The following is a 21,415-nucleotide window of genomic DNA, read 5'->3' as shown; positions in this document are numbered from 1 at the left end:
AGGGATTGGCTACCCACTCTGTTATTTTTACCTGGAGACGTACATGGACAGAGGAGCCAGGCAAGCTACAGTCCATGGGTTTGCAGAGGTGGACATGACTGAGCGACTAACACTTTTCACTTACTTCTATCAATTTCCCTTGCCCACATTCTCCAGTTTTAATTAATATAATTTGGAATTTGAGACTCATATTATCTATATATTTTGTTTTATTTTAAATCTTCTCAAGGAATTATAATCACTGTTGTACATTTTTATCCAGTTTCAAATTATATTTGCAGTAAGTATTCAGACTTTCTTTACTCTTGATCTAAGTTTGACTCATCTCTTAGTCAACTGGGAAATAGCTATAGTATTTTTTTTCCCCAGAATGGTGGCTATTGGTATGTTTTCTGATCCAGACAATTGTACTCATTTTGCATGCTAGTAAGGTTATGCTCAAAATCCTTCAAGTTCAGCTTCAAGTTCATCTGAGAACTTCCAGATGTAGTAGCTAGATTCAGAAAATGCAGAGAAACTAGAGATCAAATTGCCAACATCTGTTGGCTCATAGAGATAGCAAGTGAATTCCAGAAAAACATCTACTTTTGTTTCATTGACTATACTAAAGCCTTTGACTGTGTGGGTCACAACAAACTGTGGAAAATTCTTAAAGAGATGGTAATGCCAGGCCACCTTACCTGTCCAAGAAACCTGTATGCAGGTCAAGAAGCAATAGTTAGAACCAGACATGGAGCAATGGACTGGTTCCAAACTGGGAAAGGAGTATGTCAAGACTATATATTGTCACCCTGCTTATCTAATTTATATGCAGAGTACATCATGAGAAATGCCAGGCTGGATGAATCACAAGCTGGAATCAAGATGGCGGGGAGAAATATCAAGAACCTCAGATATGTAGGTGATACCACTTAATAGCAGAAAGTGAAAAGAAACTAAAGAGCCTCTTGATGAGGGTGCAAGAAGAGAGTAGAAAAGCTGGCTTAAAACACAACATTCAAGAAACTAAGATCATGACATCTGTCCCATCACTTCATGGCAAATAGAAGGGGGAAAAGTGGAGGCAGTAACAGATTTTTTTATCTTGGGTTCCAAGAACACAAAATCAGTCACTGTGGATGGTGAATGAAACCATGAAGTTAAAGGTGTTTGCTCTTTGGAAGGAAAGCTATGACAAACCTCGATGGTGTATTAAAAAACAAAGACATCACTTTACTGGCAAAGGTCCATATAGTCAAAGCTATGGTTTTTCCAGTAGTCATGTATGGACCTGAGAATTGGACCATAAAGAAGGCTGAGCCCTGAAGAATTCATGCTTTTGAATTGTGCTGGAGAAGACTTTTGAGATTCCCCTGGACAGCAAGAAGATCAAACCAGTCAATCCTAAAGGAAATCAATCTAGAATATTCATTGGAAGAACTGATGCTGAAGCTGAATCTCCAATACTTTGGCCACCTGATGCAAAGAGCCAACTCATCAGAAAAGACCCTCATGCTGGAAAAGACTGAAGGCAAAGGGAGAAGAGGTTGGCAAAGGATGAGGTAGTTAGATAGTATCACCAGCTCAATGGACATGAATTTGAGCAAACTCCATGAGATAGTGAAGGACAGGGAAGACTGGCATGCTGCAGTCCATGGGGTCACAAAGAGTTGGATACAACTTAGAGACTGACCAACAACAAATGTATTTAATCAGCACCCCTATGAAGATATGGAACATTTCCATTACCTAGAAATGCCCTTGTGCCTTTGCCATCCCTACTTGAGTGATTCCTCCCTAACCCCACTCTAGTCAACCACTGATCTTATCTCCATGCCCATAAATTAGTTTTACCTCTCCTAAAATCTGTATGCAGGTCAGGAAGCAACAGTTAGAACTGGACATGGAACAACAGACTAGTTCCAAATAGGAAAAGGAGTGCGTCAAGGCTGTATATTGTCACCCTGCTTATTTAACTTCTATGTAGAGTACATCATGAGAAGCGCTGGACTGGAAGAAACACAAGCTGGAATCAAGATTGCTGGGAGAAATATCAATAAGCTCAGATATGCAGATGACACCACCCTTATGGCAGAAAGTGAAGAGGAGCTAAAGAGCCTCTTGATGAAAGTGAAAGAGGAGAGTGAAAAAGTTGGCTTAAGCTCAACATTCAGAAAATGAAGATCATGGCATCCGGTCCCATCACTTCATGGGCAATAGATGGGGAAACAGTGTCAGACTTTATTTTGGGGGGCTTCAAAATCACTGTAGATGGTGATTGCAGCCATGAAATTAAAAGACGCTTACTCCTTGGAAGAAAAGTTATAACCAACCTAGATAGCATATTCAAACGCAGAGACATTACTTTGCCAACTAAGGTCCATCTAGTCAAGGCTATGGTTTTTCCAGTGGTCATGTATGGAAGTGAGAATCAGACTGTGAAGAAGGCTGAGCGCCGAAGAATTGATGCTTTTGAACTATGGTGTTGGAGAAGACTCTTGAGAGTCCCTTGGACTGCAAGGAGATCCAACCAGTCCATTCTGAAGGAGATCAGCCCTGGGATTTCTTTGGAAGGAATGATGCTAAAAGCTGAAACTCCAGTACTTTGGCCCCCTCATGTGAAGAGTTGACTCATTGGAAAAGACTCTGATGCTGGGAGGGATTGGGGGCAGGAGGAAGAGGGGACAACAGAGGATGAGATGGCTGGATGGCATCACTGACTCGATGGACATGAGTCTGAATGAACTCCGGGAGTTGGTGATGGACAGGGAGGCCTGGCGTGCTGCGATTCATGGGGTCGCAAAGAGTCGGACACGACGGAGCGACTGAACTGAACTGAAACATTCTTGTAAATCGAGTCATTCATGTGTACTCTTTTGTGTCTGGCTTCTTTCACTTGACATGATTGTGAGACAGACCCGCATTATTGTGAGTATCAATAGTTATTCTTTTTAAAAATTTGATGAGTAATAATCCATTGTATGAGTAAACTAGTTTGTTTATCCACTCACCTGTTAATGGATATTTGAATTTGTCATGTACATTATGAAAAGTATTCTGTGAATATTTCTGTGTAAGTCTTTTTGTGGACAAAGGTTTTAATTTCTCGTGGGTAAATACCTAAGAGTGGAATTGCTGGATCGTATAAGTGTATTTTAACTTTGTATCTGGCAAACTATTTCCAAGTGATTCAGTTATTTTGTATTCCACCAGCAGTTTATGAGAGTCCAATAGCTGTGTATCTTTGCATACACTGGATGTTGTCAGTCCCTTTAATTTTAGCTCTAAACTGGGGTGAAATACTATCTTGTGGTTTTAGTTTGCATTACTCTGATAACTAATAATGGTGAGCAACTTTCATGCAATTCTTGTATATGCCTTTAAAAAGTGTCTCTTCCAAGTCATTTTGTTGTTTTTTTGTTAGATTATGAGAATTTATAACTTTACATATTTGATATTCTTTATATATTTGATATTCTAGCCTTTAGTCAGATATGTGTCACAAGTATATTCTCCTAGACTGTATGGTTTGCCTTTTCATTTTTTATTTACACTTTATACCACTGATTTTCCATAGAGACATTTTATTCTTTAGTAATTACATTATAGATTGTTACTGTAATAATCTTTGCAGTTCTTCCTTAAGCTTTTTTTGGTTACTTTGTTGTCTTTTGATCTCAGTCTGTTGTACTGTTTGAGCTAGTTGTCTTCTCACAGCTTTTTGTTTTTCAGTTCTATCAGTTTGTTGCTACCAGCCCATCTCCCTCCACCCTCATGCACACGTGCTCAATCATGGAACCCCATGGACTGCAGCCCGCCAGGCTCCTCTGTCCATTGACTTTTCCTGGCAAGAATACTGGAGTGGATAGCCAGTTCCTTCTCCAGGCTTCTCATGGCTTTTTATCTTTTTTCATAAAAGTTATATCTTCATGTATCATAATGGGATGCCAGTATTCCAAACTTGTTTCCCTTCCAGTAGTAAATTCATTTCTGAGCATGTTCTTCTTCTGAGTCCTTAGAACAACATTTACTTTTACCTTTATTCTGCAATATTTTTGCCCCATCATGCTCTTGGTTTTCCTCTCTGGCGTGTTTCAACAGACAGGATAAAGTCTGTGGATTTCCCTTAGTTCCATTCACTGTCCACTTCTGTGCTACCTGAAATCGCCTCGCTGTTCAACAGATGACAGGTTAGTTATGCACACAGCCCCTCTTGTGAATTGCCTAGTGAGGTTCTTTGGGACTTACACAGCATCTTTTTTTTAACCCTCCCTGCTTGTTTCCCTGACTTGCTAAATTGCTTGAGTAAACTCACCATTGTACAGAGGTCTCAAGCAGGCATCGATACCTGGGCTCCTCCAGCCTCCATTTCTGGCTTACTTGTGATGATGACTAACTGCACTTCCTAAGATGCGATGTTGGGAGTTGCATCTTCCAAATCCCACCTCAACAAGCCTACATACTTTCTCCTTCATGATTGGGCCCTTGGAGTTCAGATGTAAAAGCTGTGTTTGGCAGTTTTTCTCAAATTTGAGCATTATTTTACTTTTCAGAGGGGAAAAATTCTCCTGATTCACCAGGGTTGACTTATTTGTATTAGAATAATATTTTTAAAACTATAAATGTAAGCTTGTAACTCTTATATATCTGTCATGTCAAAATAAAATATAAATTAAATGCAGACCAAACTATTAAATCAATAAAATTCAAATGAACAACTTCAATTTAATGTAAAGATTATTATTTTGCTGAAATGAAAATGCTCCTTACGATATGTATGTGGTGCTGACAGCTCCGGGAAGGTCCTTTTGAGGTCATTGTTCCTCTGCCCTAAGCCATGTGATAATCTTCTCCACCACTTTTCTTTCATATGCTGTAGAGCTTTTGCTTACACAGCATGCTCTGATGTCATTTAGCCTTTACCCACCCAAAGCATCATTCTTACATTCTTTTCTCATTATTACTCAGTAATTAAAGCAGTGCTACATGTCTTTGTGAAATCATATACACTACTGCACATGTGAACTTTGAAATTGTTTGGCAGGATCCCTTTGTATCTGGACAATCCAGCCCACTGGCCAGATCCAGCCTACTGCCTGTTTTTGTAAATAAAGTTTTATTGGCATACAGCCATTGTCACTGGCTGCTTTGGTGCTGTAATTAGTATCGGTATCAGTTCAGTCGCTCAGTCGTGTCTGACTCTTGGCGACTCCCTGAACTGCGGCACGCCAGGCCTCCCTGTCGATCACCAACTCCCAGAGTTTACCCAAACTCATGTTCATTGAGTCGGTGATGTCATCTAACCATCTGATCCTCTGTCGTCCCCTTCTCCTCCTGCCTTCAATCTTTCCCAACATCAGGGTCTTTTCAAATTAGTCAGCTCCTCGCATCAGGTGGCCAAAATATTGGAGTTTCAGCTTCAACATCAATCTTTCCAATGAACACCCAGGACTGATTTCCTTTAGGATGGACTGGTTGGATCTCCTTGCAGTCCAAGGGACTCTCAAGAGTCTTCTCCAACACCACAGTTCAAAAGCAACAGTTCTTCGGCGCTCAGCTTTCTTCACAGTCCAACTCTCACATCCATACATGACCACTGGAAAAGCCATAGCCCTAACTAGACGGACCTTTGTTGGCAAAGTAATGTCTCTGCTTTTGAATATGCTATCTAGGTTGGTCATAACTTTCCTTCCAAGGAGTAACCATCTTTTAATTTCATGGCTGCAGTCATCATCTGCAGTGATTTTGGAGCCCCCAAAAATAAAGTCTGACACTGCTTCCCCTGTTTCCCCATCTATTTGCCCTGAAGTGATGGGACCAGATGCCATGATCTTCGTTGTCTGAATGTTGAGCTTTAAGCCGACTTTTTCGCTCTCCTCTTTCACTTTTATCAAGAGGCTCTTTAGCTACTCTTTACTTTCTGCCGTAAGGATGGTGTCATCTGCATATCTGAGGTTATTGATATTTCTCCCAGCAATCTTGATTCCAGCTTGTGCTTCTTCCAGCCCACCGTTTCTCATGATGTACTCTGCATATAAGTTAAATAAGCATGGTGACAATATACAGCCTTGACGTACTCCTTTTCCTATTTGGAACCAGTCTGTTTTTCCATGTCCGGTTCTAACTGTTGCTTCCTGACCTGCATACAGGTTTCTCAAGAGGCAGGTCAGGTGGTCTGGTATTCCCATCTCTTTCAGAATATTCCACAGTTTATTGTGATCCACACAGTCAAAGGCTTTGGCATAGTTGATAAAGCAGAAATAGATATTTTTCTGGAACTCTCTTGCTTTTTCCATGATCCAGCAGATGTTGGCAATTTGATCTGTGGCTCCTGTGCCTTTTCTAAAACGAGGTTGAACATCTGGAAGTTCATGGTTCACGTATTGCTGAAGCCTGGCTTAGAGAATTTTGAGCATTACAGGGCCTACACAGCCTACAATATTTACTAACTAGCCCTTTACAGAAAAAAAGTCTTCTGACCCTTTCAATATCTATTTGAAGGTTATCATCAAAAATTAAAACAAGAGTTGACTTTTAACATTTTCTATGAAAATGTTAAATACCACCAAGAATATATCTGTGGATATCTTTTTTTTTTTTTTTTTTCAGAATTACTAATCAGGGCATGGTTATAATAAAGTAGATGCTAATTGGGTTTTGCTTATATACAACTTACGCCTTATGTGATACCTGAGAGTAGACTTTCCCAGTTCACACTGAGGGAGGATTTAGCTAGACCAGGAGAAAGAACTTTCTGCATCATACTGCATGCCTCGTGCAGCCCAGCAGCTGGGGTTTATCAGAGGATAGCCAGGCAAGTGCAGTCACAACACCCTCTGCCCCAAATGGCTGTTCTGAGGATGGAATAATATCTCCAAATGTGTCTGTACTCCTTGGAGAAAAAGGGTGTGTGGACACAAGATGCTGTTACTTCCTTTCCAAGTCATGTTTTCTAGATTGGTGCATTGGTCTCCTAGGACCTCCACTCTGTTGTGCACAATGCCCTTTAAAACAATGAGCTATCCTTGAAAACATGAGCAGCAAAACCCAACCCGCAAGTCACAGTTTCCATCACAGCAACACATCAACCTGATTAGTACATTTGCCAGGCGTCAGCTGATTTCCCGAAAGAAGCAAGGCACCTGGGAGCAGCACAGTGTAATGAGGCCGATAACAGCGCCCGAACTGATAACAACGCTGGGCAGGGGACGGAAATCAGATGAGGGACCTCTGCATTCTTACTGCGTGGTGGAAATCATTCCTCCTGGCTATTTTAAAGAAGAAGGCTAATGGTTTAGATGGTAGTGTGATGACTGTCATAAGAATTTTAGTAGCTGAGAAGTCACTATCCTTTTTCTCAACAAGGCTAAGTCAAAACCATAGATTTAGTTTGACTCGTTTGGCTCCTTTATTATATAACTTGCTCGGCATAATGTCATTTGGGCAGACAGAAATGTTTACCTGTGTATTATTGTCAGCCTGCATTCCCTGCCAAAATGTAGCTAAACAATTAAGCTCAGAGACCCCCAATGCCCAGTACAGTGTTTTGTATATAACAGGTACTCAGTACCTATTTGTTGAATAAATGTGTTCTCTGTAATCAGACAGGTTCATGGAAGAAGCATTCAAAATCACTATTGATAGTAACAAAAATGATTTCAGGGTCATTCCTTTAGTTTTGCCTCTGATTGAAGTTTATACCTTTTCCCCAGGTTCAGTATTTAAAAGGAAAAAAAATGGTGTAGTACATTCTAATTTCCTCCTGCTTGGTAATTTTGTTGATGTTAATTTAATTTTGTTTTATTTTTGCAGGGTCTGCTTCCTAGGAAATTAAAAAAAAAAAAAAACCACTCCAGTTATATTTTTCATGGGAAGCCACAAATAAATGAATAAGACTGACTAACTGAAACTTCTTCCAATTGTAGGAGAAAAAGCATATGAACAAGTGAAAGATGTTTTTAAAAAAACTATATGTACCCTCGCTTAAGATCTGATTTCATTTTTCTGTGCAAAAGTAGGAGACTGTAGACATTACTTCATCCTGGGCAAAATGCTGCTCTCTGGCGTGCCCGATAGACCAGCTCCCTGACGTTCTCTCTTGATTTTGTGTGGGAAATTCCAGGGGAAAGCCAAGACTTCAGGGTCCGGACCCGCCCCGCCGTGTGCCATTGAAAACCAACTTTTCTTTCCTTTTGATGGCTCAAAATGAGCGATACTGCTATTTAGACTGCTCCCACAGTATGAGACCAAGAATTACGTATGAGGAAATGGTGAACTAAAAGACATTCAGAAATGGTTATGATTAAGTGTTTTCACAAAGAGAGAATGCGAAGTAGAGAGAGCTCCTTGTTTCTCGAACTGAGGAAACTTTATTCTGGGCCGGCATGCATCCGTGTGTTTCAAGGGGTCGGAGTACAGAGTGAACACATCTCTCCCCTTTAGAAAGCTGCTGCTGACTGAGGACTGTGTTCTGCGGTCACATCCCCCATGAGGTCCCACATAACGCCCTGCACTTCCTAAACGTCAGCTCATTCTTTTGTTCCTGACTTGCTTTTTGACTAGTTCTTGCTTGCCCTCCTAGTATTGCACTTACTGTATTTGACAGACAGGGAAGTCATCGTGATTTCTTTTGGATCATCATGATTCCAGCAGGCCTGTGTCTTGTTGCTGTGAATTTTTGTCTTAGGCTTGCCATTCATGAATTTTCTCATGTAAGTACTAAAGCACACTCGTGACCCTCTGGCACAGAATGATTTGGTGACCAGTTTGCCCATCCACCTTGTATTTAAGTTTAAGGAGAACTAGGTTATCCACACAGGTCAGCGTGCGGGTGAGACCTGGCATAACAAGCCTGGTGAAACGTATTCCGTTCTGGGTTCAGTAGGTGGCGCTCTTCTACCTGGTTCACGGGAATGATCTTGAAGGTCATTCTCTCCTGGATCTCCTGTGCCATAGGCGGTACCATGTTGCCAGGAAAGGAAACCTGAAGCCTTGCCGGGTGGCATCAGTGCCTGAGAAGCGGGTGGCATGATCTGGCGTGTGGCCTTGGTCAGGCAGTGCTGGTTGCATACCAGCCCAGGGCGTCTTACTGTCTCCTTTGTTCTGGTGCCAGTTCCCGCCCTTGAGCAAGAGCGGGAAAGAACTAACGAAAGACAGTCACGCCATGGGTATTCAGGATGGTGGCACTAGCTCATAAAACCAGAACGTGTAGACTCAGCATCTCAAAAGTAGTGAAAGGGAAAAAAGCTGGGGTTTGCCGAAAGCCTCCAGAGAAAGAAGCCAAAAGAGGAAGCGCAACCAAAACTGGGAGCTTCACCTACTCTGTTATGTATCCATTGTATTTATTATAGTAAATATATAAAAATATGTAATAGAAACTTTAAACATAGTGTATCTATGTATACTTATAAGTTCACACTGGTATATTATGTGTTCCTATACATACCATCAAGCGTTTTAAATTTGTAGTACAAAGGAGTGACACATAGAGCCGTTCCAGCAGGAAGTTCTGAAATTAAGAATAGTGGGTAAAGAAACAGGCTGGAGGTAGGAAAGAAGCAGGCGCTACAGAAGAATTGAGTAAAGAAATATGGCGTGTAAATAAAAGCATGTATCAATTTGATGTTTCCAAATGCTTCATGCTGTTTGTCTAACTTAAAGTGGAAAAGTTTAAAACATAAAGGAAAAGCTTTTAATAGGGAGAATTTAAGTGCCTGTTTTGATTTTCAGTGAAACGATAGCTCTTTAAGAACAAGTAATTTGGTGAATGCATAACTCTGCAAACATTAATCCTCAGCCTTTGCCTCTGTGAAGCAGAGTGTTTGTGTGTGGTGTGGCTGTGGCTTTAGTGTTTGTTGAGTGAGTATATCCAGGACTCCTAAGAATAGTACACTGATGTTCTATAGATTTTGTATTTTATTTACTATTAGTAGGCATGATTGATGTGTAGAAATAACTACAGTATCTTGATTTTTTCTTTCCTGAATTTTTTTTCTTTTTGTAAGGACAGTTTCTTCAAATAATTAGCAAAGTATTTCACAGGTTTAGCGTAAAAAAGTTCTCTCTCCTCCTGTGAACGAAATATTCCAGCATGTTCTTCCTTTTTTCCTCCCTACTTTTCTTACCCTAAAAGAATCTTCAAAACCATTCATAGGACAGTTTTTTAGAATAGTATATGAAGGAAATAATTGAGGTAATTTCCAGTTATAATTTTCAAAGCTTACAATTTGAAAAATTACCCATCTCAAATTCTTATCATAAGAAAGTCATCTTTAAGGAAAAGTTCAGTCCTAAATTGAAGATGAAAATGTTTACTTGTATCTTGTAGCTGCTGCTAGCACAATTCTAAGAACAGTATCTGATATATCTGGCTTACTAGTGAGACAATTAAAGGATAAGGATTTTAGATGGCATAGCGGCTTGCAAGAACTTTTCGAGGAGGCCCAGGAGGGAGGTGTGCTGGGTGGCTGCTCAAGCCTGCACAGTTAGCGTGCACCACTTCCTCTGGGCTCCTTCCTATGGGCCCCCTCCCTGGGCATCTTACTAATGAATCCCGTCCTGGCCGTGAAATCATCCAGTGGTGTGATGGGCTTCTGGCCTCTGCAGAGGAAAAACTCTGGGTGAATTCAAGTACAGCATGTTCTCTTTGTTTTGCAGCTGGTGTAGTGAGGGAGTCTAGGGCAAGTGGATTGAATCAAAAAGGAAAATGAAGGCATTCACTGTCTATTTCATCGAGGATGGCTCATTTCAAGTAAACACCATTTAAATAGTCTCCAAATGGCCCATTCTATATGAAGTCATACAGGATGCCCCCTTTGGGCTGTCATTCTCCTTTAAATGGATCGCTTTGTGTGCAGTGTTTTAATGCCATTCAACCTTAAATCCCGTCTGTGGGCCTCATCAGGCCACAGGCTTCAGTGCACATGTGGCAGCCATACCTTCGACATTCTTAGTCTCTGCCGCCAGAAAGTCAGCCCAAGCAACAGGGGGAGGCAGCTGTAAAGACGACAGCAGTTAACATTTTTTCAGCACTTACTATGCACCAGTTACTATGCCTAGAGATTTCTGTGTGTGTTACCTAACTTAATCCTCACGTAATGCTGTGAGGTACAGACTATGATTAGTCCTTTGTTACCGATGAGGAAACTGACACATGGAGAGATTAAGCAATGTGCCCAAACTGGTGTGGATCAGAGAATTGAAACTTTGCAATCAGATTCCAGAGCTAGAACTCAGTCTGTGGACATTTTTAAGAGAAATAAACTCTTGGCAATTCTCTTTCCAAGGCAGGCTTATCCCAAGCAATAGATAATCCAGAAATTATTTCTCTTTGTCTTTGGAATGCATGCTCTGCTTTCTGGAGCAGTATTCCCCTTGTTATTTGCATTTTTTTTTTCTTTGCAGTATGGTTTGAAAGTGAGGTCAGGTATTTCCCCAGCAGCTACCTCCCTGTGGCAATGGGTGGTCGTGATGCAAGACTGGACTCAGTGGAATAATCCATGAGCAGACAACCCAGGAGAGAGTTTTCTACCAAATGAGGCTCCAAGACCTGCCCTCATAGAAGTGAGCTAGTGAGAGCCTCCCCCTGAACCCTACTGAAGCATTAGCACCAGCTCCAGATTTCCTCAGGGTTGTGCAAGAAGCCCATGATTGGACCTTTGGGAAGCTTCTGAGAAGAGTCCAACTAGGATCTTTTTGAGAAGTGGGTTCCTGGCCAGTTCTTAGGTGGCCCAGACTAGTTATCTGCCCCTGTTTGATGGTAGCTTGGTAGCCTAGAAAACTTTTTTGCTTTAAAAGCCTGAAATGTAAAACAGTTTCTTCCATATGAACTCCACTAAGTAGAGGAATCTAAAAATAATAATAATAACAAGTTTTGAGGTCTGTATAGGAGACAGTCATCTTGAACATTTAAAATATGGGTTTGGGAGATGTTTCCAACACATTTCCCCCTCGAGTCCTTTTCTTTCTGTTACTTAACTTCCCAGAAGACTGTGGAGAGACCATGCTAGACCGAAAACACTTTCACTGGACTTGACTCAGGTCCTGTTATCACTTTCACTACCTCGCTCCCAAACCCTAGGTCATCTTAAGGTTTCTGACTTTTTTAAACTGCTAATCTCATTCCAGCCATCTGCCACCCCCCTCTGTGGCCTCCTGTGCCCTCCCGACATCACCGAGAGGGTACAGACATCCTCCTGAAGATGCTGGGACGTGATGCGGCTGGGCAGTCTGTGTGGATTCTCCATGGCCCTCTGCAGGCGTCTCACAGATACGCTCCCTCCGTTAGCAGTGTTCTCTCTGAAAGCAGCTTCAGTTTCTGCTGTTTCCACGTCTCATCTTGTCCGTGTACTAAATGGACGGTACAGGAACCAGGACAGCAAAAAAGCAGTTGAAAAGTTCCATGCGGAATGTAGGGAGAAAGCCTGTTGTGTATAGTATTTCATTCTTGCCCCTCGAGGCTTCATTGAGATATAATTGACATGTAACATTATGTAAGTTTAAGATGATCAATGTGATGGTTTGATATATGTATATATTGTAAAATGATGATTATATAAGGTCATATGGTTATGTAGTGTGTGTACGTGTGATGAGGACTTTTAAGATTTACTCTCTGAAGCAATTTTCAGATGTACAATATTGTTAACGATGATCACCACGCTGTACCTTACATCCTCAGAACTTACTTATAACTAGAGGCTTGCGCCTTTGAGCACCTTCACCCTTTCTCCCTCCCAACTGTCCTCTGCCCACCACCACTAGCGGCCACCAATTTACTTTCTACTTCTATTAATTTTTTTTCTGTTAGATTCTACATGTAAGTGAGATCATACAGTATTTGTCTTTTCCTGTCTGACTTATTTCACTTCGCATAATGCCATCAAGGTATATCCATGTTGTTGCAAATGGCAGGATTTTTTTTTTTTAATGAATGAATAATATTCTGTGTGTGTGTGTGTGTGTATCACATTTTCCGTATCCATGTATCTACCATTTGGGGCTTAGATTGTTTCCCTATCTTGGCTATTGGCTATTCTGAATAATTCTGTAATGAACATGGGGTGCAGATATCTTTGAGAGAGTGATTTCATTTCCTTCAGGTATATACCCAGAGGTGACATTGCTGGATCATGAGGAATTCTATTTTTTAAAAAAGTTTTTAGGAACCTCCATAATGTTTTCCATAGCGGCCACACCATTTTATATTCGCCTCAACCTTGCACAAGGGTTCCTTTTTCTCCCCTTCTTCGCCAGCACTTATCTCTTGGCTTTGTGGAAACAGTTATTCTAATAGGTGAGGTGATGCCTCCCTGTGGTTTTGATTTGCATTTACCTGATGATTGCTGATGCTGAGCACCTTTTTGTCTACTTCTTGGCCGTTTGAGCTACTTCTTTGGAAAAATGTCTATTTAGGTCTTTTACCCATTTTAAAAGTAGGGGTTAGATGCCTTCTTGCTATTGTGTCGCATGAGTTCCTTGCGTATTTTAGATATTAACTCCTTATCAGATGTGTGGTTTGCAAATACTTTCTCTCATTCAGTAGATTTCCCTTTCATTCCACTGCTGATTTCTTTTGCTATGTAGAACATTTTTAGCTTGATGTAGTTCCCCCTATTTCTTTTTGCTTTTGGTCTTGTATCAAAAAATCATTACCAATGTTTTTTTCTTAAAGGATTTCTTAGTAGAATAATGCCTACTCCTTATTGCGAAATTGCCTCTTCTGAGTTATATTTTATCATTTTAATAGTATCTCAGAACCAAAAATGTTGTTCTTTTTCTGATAAGATTCTCTTTTAATTGACCAATTGTGTTATTAAAAGAAATTTTTTTAATACACATATTTAAAGAGTCAAATAGTTCAGTTGGGCTTATTATACTCCCTTCCCAAAATAGCAGTCCTCAGTACTTCCAGCATATTTTTCTTACTTCAAAAATTATCTTCTTTTTTATTTGATTATTTGATACATAAGTTCATAATATTCAGTAAGATGCTTGACTGTTCAGCGTTGGTTTTCACACTATGGCAGATAAGGATTTGGTACTCTCCCGCAGGCTCTATCCACTCCATCACACACGTGCCTCCTTCCCAAAACTTTATCTTCACAGTATAATTAATATCATAACTTTGATTAGATCAATGTTCATCACATATTGTTATATCTATGTTTGTTAGTGCAACTTTGATTATATTATTATTTCTATATTACATGCTAGTTTTTCATGAATTAATAATAATTCATTCTGTTCTCTTTTGCTTGGTTTTCTACATTATTTGCCAACCCCAAGATTCTTTAAAAAGTTGTTTAAATCTTTACAGATGCTCAGATACATCAGATTTTCTCTCAGTTCCATCTTCCTGAAGCAGTCTCTCCTGGGGCCATATACTCTGCCCTGCAGGGCACATTACACTCTCTACTGGGTGCACAGCTTGTTCCTGGGAATGCCTTTCTCCATTATTCTACAGGTTCCCTTTGTGTCTCCCTTATGTTGGATCATCTATGCTCCTCTTACTGGTTTACTACCTCCTTCTGAACCATAATTTACGTGCTCTTGTAGATTCCAGAAAACAGAATGTGTGGGAGGCAATTTTTTTAAAAAAACTTTACGTGTCTGAAAATGTCCCTATTGTAAGTGATTTTTGTTTTCTCTCTCTTTGGGGAAGCTTGTAAGATCTTGCCTTTATCCTCAGGGTTCTAAATTTCATAATGATGTATCATAATGTAGGTGGACTTGTAGCGGGTGTTCTGGATATTGTGTGCCCTTTCAGTCTGAAAACTCATGGTCCCTGAAGTTTGGGGAAATTTTCTCAAAGTTTTTAACCGACAGTTTTCTTCCTTCTATTTTCTCTGATGTCTTTTTCTGGAGCTTCTGTTACTTGGATATTAGATTGTCTTTTTTATTTCTGAGGAGATTTCAGCTTTACATTCCATCTCCTATTATTGGGTTTTTCTTCCTTCTCTCGTGTTTTTTTAATTCTCTACTGCAATAAATTCTCTGAACTTTTATGTATCTGTTTGGTGTGTTTTGAAGTTTTTTCTCCTAGCATGTTCACTGTCCTCCAAGTTGCTTGCTTCTTTTTGGTTTTGTCTCTCTGTTTTGCATTAGGGGCTTTCTAAAGATGCTTGGAGGTCCTTGATTTGTCTGTAGGCATTTGGGGGTAGGGGATTAAAATGTAATTGGAGCACTGAGTGAGTGCATAGGCCTTGTCATCTGTAAGTGTCATCATAGACAAATCATAGGAAACCTCCAATTTCAGTATCCTTGGTTGTCTCTCTTGGGCTTGTCAGGTTTCTTCATTTTCCTGCCTGGAGGTAAAAACTTGGTTGTCAAATAAGGGGAAATGACTGGTGGTAATGGTCAAGAATCTGCCTGCCAAAGCAGGAAATGCAAGAGACACAGGTTCGATCCCTGAGTCAGGAAGATCCTCTGGAGTAGGAAATTGCAACCCACTCCAGTATTCTTGCCTGGAAAATTCCATGGACAGAGGAGCTTGGTGGGCTACAGTCCATGGGGCTGCAGAGAGTCAGACGCGACTGAGTTACTAAGCACAGCACACACCTAAGGCTGGTGGTGTCAGCATCTGATATGCATTTGTTCATTTAATCCCATTCATTTGCTTCAACTATGCCATTCTACCTTCAGAGACCCTCTCTTTTATTCTCTGGAAGGTAAACCTCCAGTTATTTGCTAGTATGTATTGGCGGGGGGTGGGGGGTGGGGAGACAGGTGGCCCAGGTGTGAGGAGCAAGGGTGGCCTCCCAGAGATCTGAGCCCTTCTGAGTCATCCGACCCATCCTGCTTAGTTTAGCACCTCTACTCACAGCCTTTTGGGAGGATCTGGGGGATAAAATGAGGTGAATCTTGTCTTTCTCCCAGCTGACTTAGGATTCAGAGCTGCCATGTCATTTTCCTCTTTCACCACCTGCATTCTGCCTTCGAGTATTTTGTGGGTAATTGTCTCCTATTTTATTCTCCTTATTCTTTTTGGTTTATGCCTTAAAAAAAAAAAATCCTTTTACTGTCCTTTAGTTGGATTTTAGGAGAAAGCAACCTAGTTCCACTACCCATTTTTTAAATAAGGATTATATGTTTTTATGCTATTGAGTTGTGTGAGTTCCTTATATATTTTGGATATTACCCTTTATCAGATATGTATTCAATCTTCCATTTTTACTTGCAAGCCTCACTGTTGCTGTTTATTTACTGAACCTCTCCCCCGACCAAGGAGCTGAAGTTTTTGAAAGAAAGGTTCAACAGCCCATGTTCAACAACACTCCAAAATAGGTTTCAGAGATAGAATGACCAGACCACAGCCCTGTGATCCAGAGAGGATTGTTATTCGAAATTTCTCTTTTAAACCTAGGATATTCAAAATCTAGGATATTTCACTCTTTTCCCATACCTTCTTTCCTCTTCTCATATCTCCTCCTCCCCACCCGCCAACTTATGCCAGCTCTCATTGTGTTGTCCAGTCCAAATTGAAGTTCTTCAGTGGAGCAACTGTGGGGGAGGCGTCAGGTTGCAGAGAATGAGGCAGGTATGGGAAAGCAGGAGAATTAGGGATGAAGACTCAGTGCAGCATGTCATGTCGGATCCATGTCAGGCTTTGGTCACGACTGCTGGGATTGTCTCTACCCTCCTCTCAGTGGCCTGGGATCACGGCAGCCATTCTTTTTTACAGCTGTGGTTTTTCTTCAAGCCCAGGAGAAGCTATGCATATCATCAGATTGTCTCCAGCATCACTGGATTTGGTTCTCTTTAAAGAGGAGCCTGCCTTCAGCTTCTTAGTCAGCTGTGGAGAAAGTGATCTCAAGAGTAGCCACTCTTTGCAGAACCAGTATCAAACTTACAAGCAAGTTTGAGACAATGGCTGCCTCTGTAAAGGGTTTCCAGCGCATGCCGTTTTGTATTCCTTCTTCAGATATCTCCTCTATTGATTTCCAAACTTGATAGCATATCTTGTTTATTCAAACTTGAGATATGTTCATTTTGTCCTAAGTTTAAGTTTTTGTTTCCTATTTAAAATTTTGATTTTTATCAGAAATGTACTTCTATCTAAACTGTCAGTTTCAGAGGGTAATAAATAATGACCCCTCAAATCTTCCAAAGTTCAGATTCAGTTCAGTTCAATTCAGTCGCTCAGTTGTGTCCGACTCTTTGTGACCCCATAAAGCTCAGCACACCAGGCCTCTCTGTCCATCACCAACTCTCAGAGTTCACCCAGACTCTTGTGCATCGAGTCGGTGATGCCATCCAGCCATCTCATCCTCTGTCGTCCCCTTCTCCTCTTGCCCCCAATCCCTCCCAGCATCAGGGTCTTTTCCAGTGAGTCAGTTCTTCGCATGAGGTGGCCAAAGTATTGGAGTTTCAGCCTCAGCATCAGCCCTTCTAATGAGCATCCAGAACTGGTCTCCCTTAGGATGGACTGGTTGGATCTCCTTGCAGTCCAAGAGTCTTCTCCAACACCACAGTTCAAAAGCATCAATTCTTTGGCGCTCAGCTTTCTTCACAGTCCAACTCTTGCATCCATACATGACCACTGGAAAAACCATAGCCTTGACTAGACAGACCTTTGTTGGCAAAGTAATATCAGATTAGTTGAGATTTAAAAAATCCAAGTACATGGAGAGCAAAATCCAACCTTTATTACTGATTTTTACTGATAAAGCACTTTGAAAAATGTCATTAAAAGTCTGCTGGTCAATGTAGGCCTGTTAATATTTCGACTCTGAATTTGACTTTATCCACCAATTGACCAAACTGGATGACAACAGGCCATTCTATGAGTGTTTAACCCTCAGCAACTTAAAATAAGAAAGAGAAGATTAGCTCCTCAGAAGGAGTTAGCAAGGGGCCGAAAGAGAGGTTGGGAGTGTTACTATAGTGGTAGCTCCCACTATGGAAACATGAAGAGTGAAGCACTGTGTTCCATAATGTGAGGTGATACTAGATTCCCTAAAGATAACCCCACTAATTTATAACACATGCTCAGGAAAAAAACACTACTTTAAGTCAGGTTGAATGATACTTTGAGATTTCAGTAACATTAAAGTCATTTCCTCATCTTACAAGAAAAAAAGAAGCATAATGTTATAAGTTATCAATCATTTGTTCCTTTGGTAAGAACCTTCTCTATGGTTTGGACTAAATGGAGGGGGTACACTTTTGGCTGTGGTAGGGATCTCCAGCTACAAATTCCAACCCTGTTACAAACTAGCTGGGAGTCCTTGGCTCGCCTGAACCTCCCAAGCTCTGTTTTTCATGTTCTTGATGAGGAAAGGGGACTACCCCAATGTATTAACAGATAAAAAGGATGAGGGACAAAACCTGAACTTCCATAAATAAGTAGTTTCAGGGTTGGTGCTAAAACCCATATACTTTCCTTCCTAGTCTTTCTTTTTCTTTTTTGCTATATCCATTTTAGAGTGACCTGAATTGAATTTAGACAAAGTAGTTTGGAAGCACAGAAATGGTCATTTATTCATTCATTCAACATAGCATCTTCTTTTTTATGCCAAGTACTGTGCTGGCAATATGGATAAGATATGTTCTTGACTCCTTAGTAGCATGCAACCTCTGTCCTTATGTGTTTGTAGCTATTAGTGACTGCCTCAACCCTTTATTTGTAGCCTCACTTGAAGGGCTTCAAACTGATCCATGGAAGAGATCCAAATCTTCTTGGCTATGCTGAATCTATCATCTCTCTATTGCTGAGACCTAGAATAATGCCCCACCTCCAAGAATTAGCTCATCTCAACTTAGCACACAAGCTTTTCAAGTGCCTAAAGAGAAAAAATACAGAGTAAAGTCCAGGACCATGCATTGGCCTCATTATGTTTTTCTCTTTCTCTTTGTAGGCTACTCAAGTTGGCATTACTATGTCACCATGCCAATGCCAGCTTCCACCTTCACGATTGCAGTGGGATCCTGGACAGAAATGAAGCCGGAGATCTGCTCATCAAATGATCTGGCAACAGAGAGATCCTTCTCACCTTCTGAAGCTGACTTCAGGTTTGTACTTGGGAACTTGCTGAAAAACAAACACTTGAGGGAGCAGTATGATGCATTTATTCCAAGCACTGGGAATGTGAGTCATTCCTGCTGAGAAACTAAACCAAAATATGATTAATCAAAGCAGGAAAAACCCTACTGGGAGCAAAAGAGAGTTGAGAGGCAGAAATGTGGGCATAGTGTTTATGCAGAAAGAAAGAGAAATATATATGAGATCCTCTGGATAGTCAGGTGAAATATTTTTATGTGTTTCATTAAGTCAACAGAATCGTCAGATTCAATACTTTATCTCCTTCTACATCTAACTTTGGTTTTTGGTACTTATTTTTTCAAAAGCACAACTGAATGGAAGGAAGGTGCTTGTCTGATGGATTACTTTGTGGGCCACTTTGCTGTTTTGATTCCTTGCCTGTTATCAGCCATGCGCTTGGGGGGGCTGCCCTCCCTCAGTCGGGAAAGTCAGCCTCCTTGGAGCTCAGGACACGAGGAAGCTGTCAGAAGGCTATGAGAGGTTATGAGAATCTTGCTAGGTCAGGGCTCTGTTAACTTCAGTAGCAATTTCTTCTTTTTCAGGATGGATCAGAGAAAATCAAAGCTTTTAAAAATTAGTGTGGACCTTTGGATATTCACTTGTAGCCCCCTCCCTGGGCTTTCAGCTATATCTAGTTTTCAGAGCCAAAAGGAAGGAGAATGCACATAAGAGGCACAGAAGTGTGCTTGCTCATTGTACATTGTTGCATCATGCTTTGTTCCAGGGTGACCTTGACACCCACCTCAGTTTAATCTTTTTTTCCTATTGACACGAATTCACTAAGTCAGTACCTTTCAGCGAAGAGCAATGATACAGATGCTCATTTCATCCTTGAAAACCAACTAAGATATGCTCTTAGTGATATTCCTCTTGTTTGGGTTTTATTTTGCTATGTTACTTTCATTCTTACCACAGGGACAGTAGTAGTTGGTACCCTTAGGAGATAAAGCCACTGAGGCCTCTATTAACATAGGCATGTCTTATTGTCCACATTTGCTTTTTTGGAGGAAGGGAAGAAATTTCTACTTCCTGCTCAGTAACTTGTCTGTCAGGACTGTCTGCCCTGAGCTCTGTGGAGGATCCTAGATTGTTTATTGGGTTTTATGTATGTACTCTTGAGGGAAGAACATTGTGAATGGAAATGACATGTCTTATTCTCACATGGGAACATTTAATCGCCTGTGCTGCCCTCTGGTCCTCTCTTCCTCTGTTACTGAGATCACAGAGTAGGCCTTACTCTGCAGTTTCGTGAAGCCCAGATTTCTGAGCGAGGAGGACAGGTGCCCTGGAGAATTACTTGGATTTACAGCACACTTGGTATGACTGACAAATAACCCTTTTTTCCATTAAGCACTGAAACATCGGGGTTATTTGTTACTGCAGCATATCTTAGCCTATCCTGAACTGATACAGAAGCTACTGGGTGTTGCAGTCAGAGAAGGTCTTGATCTAAATGTCATCTCAGTTAGTCCTGAGGATAAGCCTATTAGATTGATAGGCTTTATTATCTCCTTTTTTCACATAAAGATACAGAAGCTTCAGACAGCAACTTCATGTCCATATCCCTATTGAGTTACTACACATGGGTTCACATCTCAGCTTGACCCCTAGAGAGGTGATTCAGAACCTTGCCTGGGGACTTTTAAAGGCTACATGTAACATCCACACCTCACCTGGAGTCTGATCTACCTTCCCACTGTTATTGATTGGAATCTGTCATGTTAGAACAGAAAACAGAAGTTGAGAGCATTGCCTTTGAAGCTGAAGGAGCCATTTCTATTGGTTATGTCTCTTTGGGCAGGCCATACTTCCCTTCTCTGTAGAAGAAAGTCTTTGTTCAGGGTTCTCAGATTCTTTGTGGTGAAGAAGCACTGTGCTCTTCATCTACACCCTCAGGGCTCATTGACTCTTAGGGGAGGTGTGCATCAGGAAATGTGTGCCTTAGGAAAGGAGGAGAAAGCAAAGATAGAACTTTGTTACTTTGTCCTTCTAACCATATTCCCAGAGACACACAGGAGGAGAGTGGGCATTGTTACTTTGTCCTTCTAGCCATATTCCCAGAGACACACAGGAGGAGAGCGGGCAGCGGTCATTGCAGAAGTAGCTGCAATGGCTTTTCACTCTTCTTGCATCTATAGCTGTGATGGGAGCAGGATATGGACAGACCAAGTGGAGATTCTGGAAAGAGATGATATCTGAAATTCCTCCTGGGGTTTAGGGGAAGGGGTAATTTTGATTCCTCTTTTGTCGTCCTGTGTTTAGAACCAATTGAGAAACAGACAGAAGGAAAGCAAAATAAAGCTTTTATTGTTGACAGAAGCTGGACTGAGGGGGTGCTCGGGTGCATAGTCTCAGCGGACATTCTAATACTTCGTTTCCAAATTGGACAAATTT

At 41.0% G+C, this 21,415-nt stretch overlaps 1 protein-coding gene across 12 annotated transcripts in view; it reads left to right on the top strand.

Moving 5' to 3' along the window:
• The window catches only part of AOPEP (aminopeptidase O (putative)), a 413,124-nt gene that overhangs the window by 91,484 nt on the left and 300,225 nt on the right, over positions 1–21,415 (top strand). For all 12 annotated transcript variants that reach the window (XM_069575754.1, XM_069575752.1, XM_069575749.1 and 9 more), the window contains exon 4: positions 18,837–18,990. In XM_069575754.1, the coding sequence (XP_069431855.1) occupies positions 18,837–18,990 (154 nt within the window). The remainder of the gene's footprint in view (positions 1–18,836; positions 18,991–21,415) is intronic.

Source organism: Ovis canadensis, chromosome 2 (genome assembly GCF_042477335.2).
Source record: "Ovis canadensis isolate MfBH-ARS-UI-01 breed Bighorn chromosome 2, ARS-UI_OviCan_v2, whole genome shotgun sequence".
NCBI classification, from domain to species: Eukaryota; Metazoa; Chordata; class Mammalia; order Artiodactyla; family Bovidae; genus Ovis; species Ovis canadensis.
Note: the sequence above shows the minus strand (reverse complement) of the source record. Positions and strands in the feature narration are given on the sequence as shown.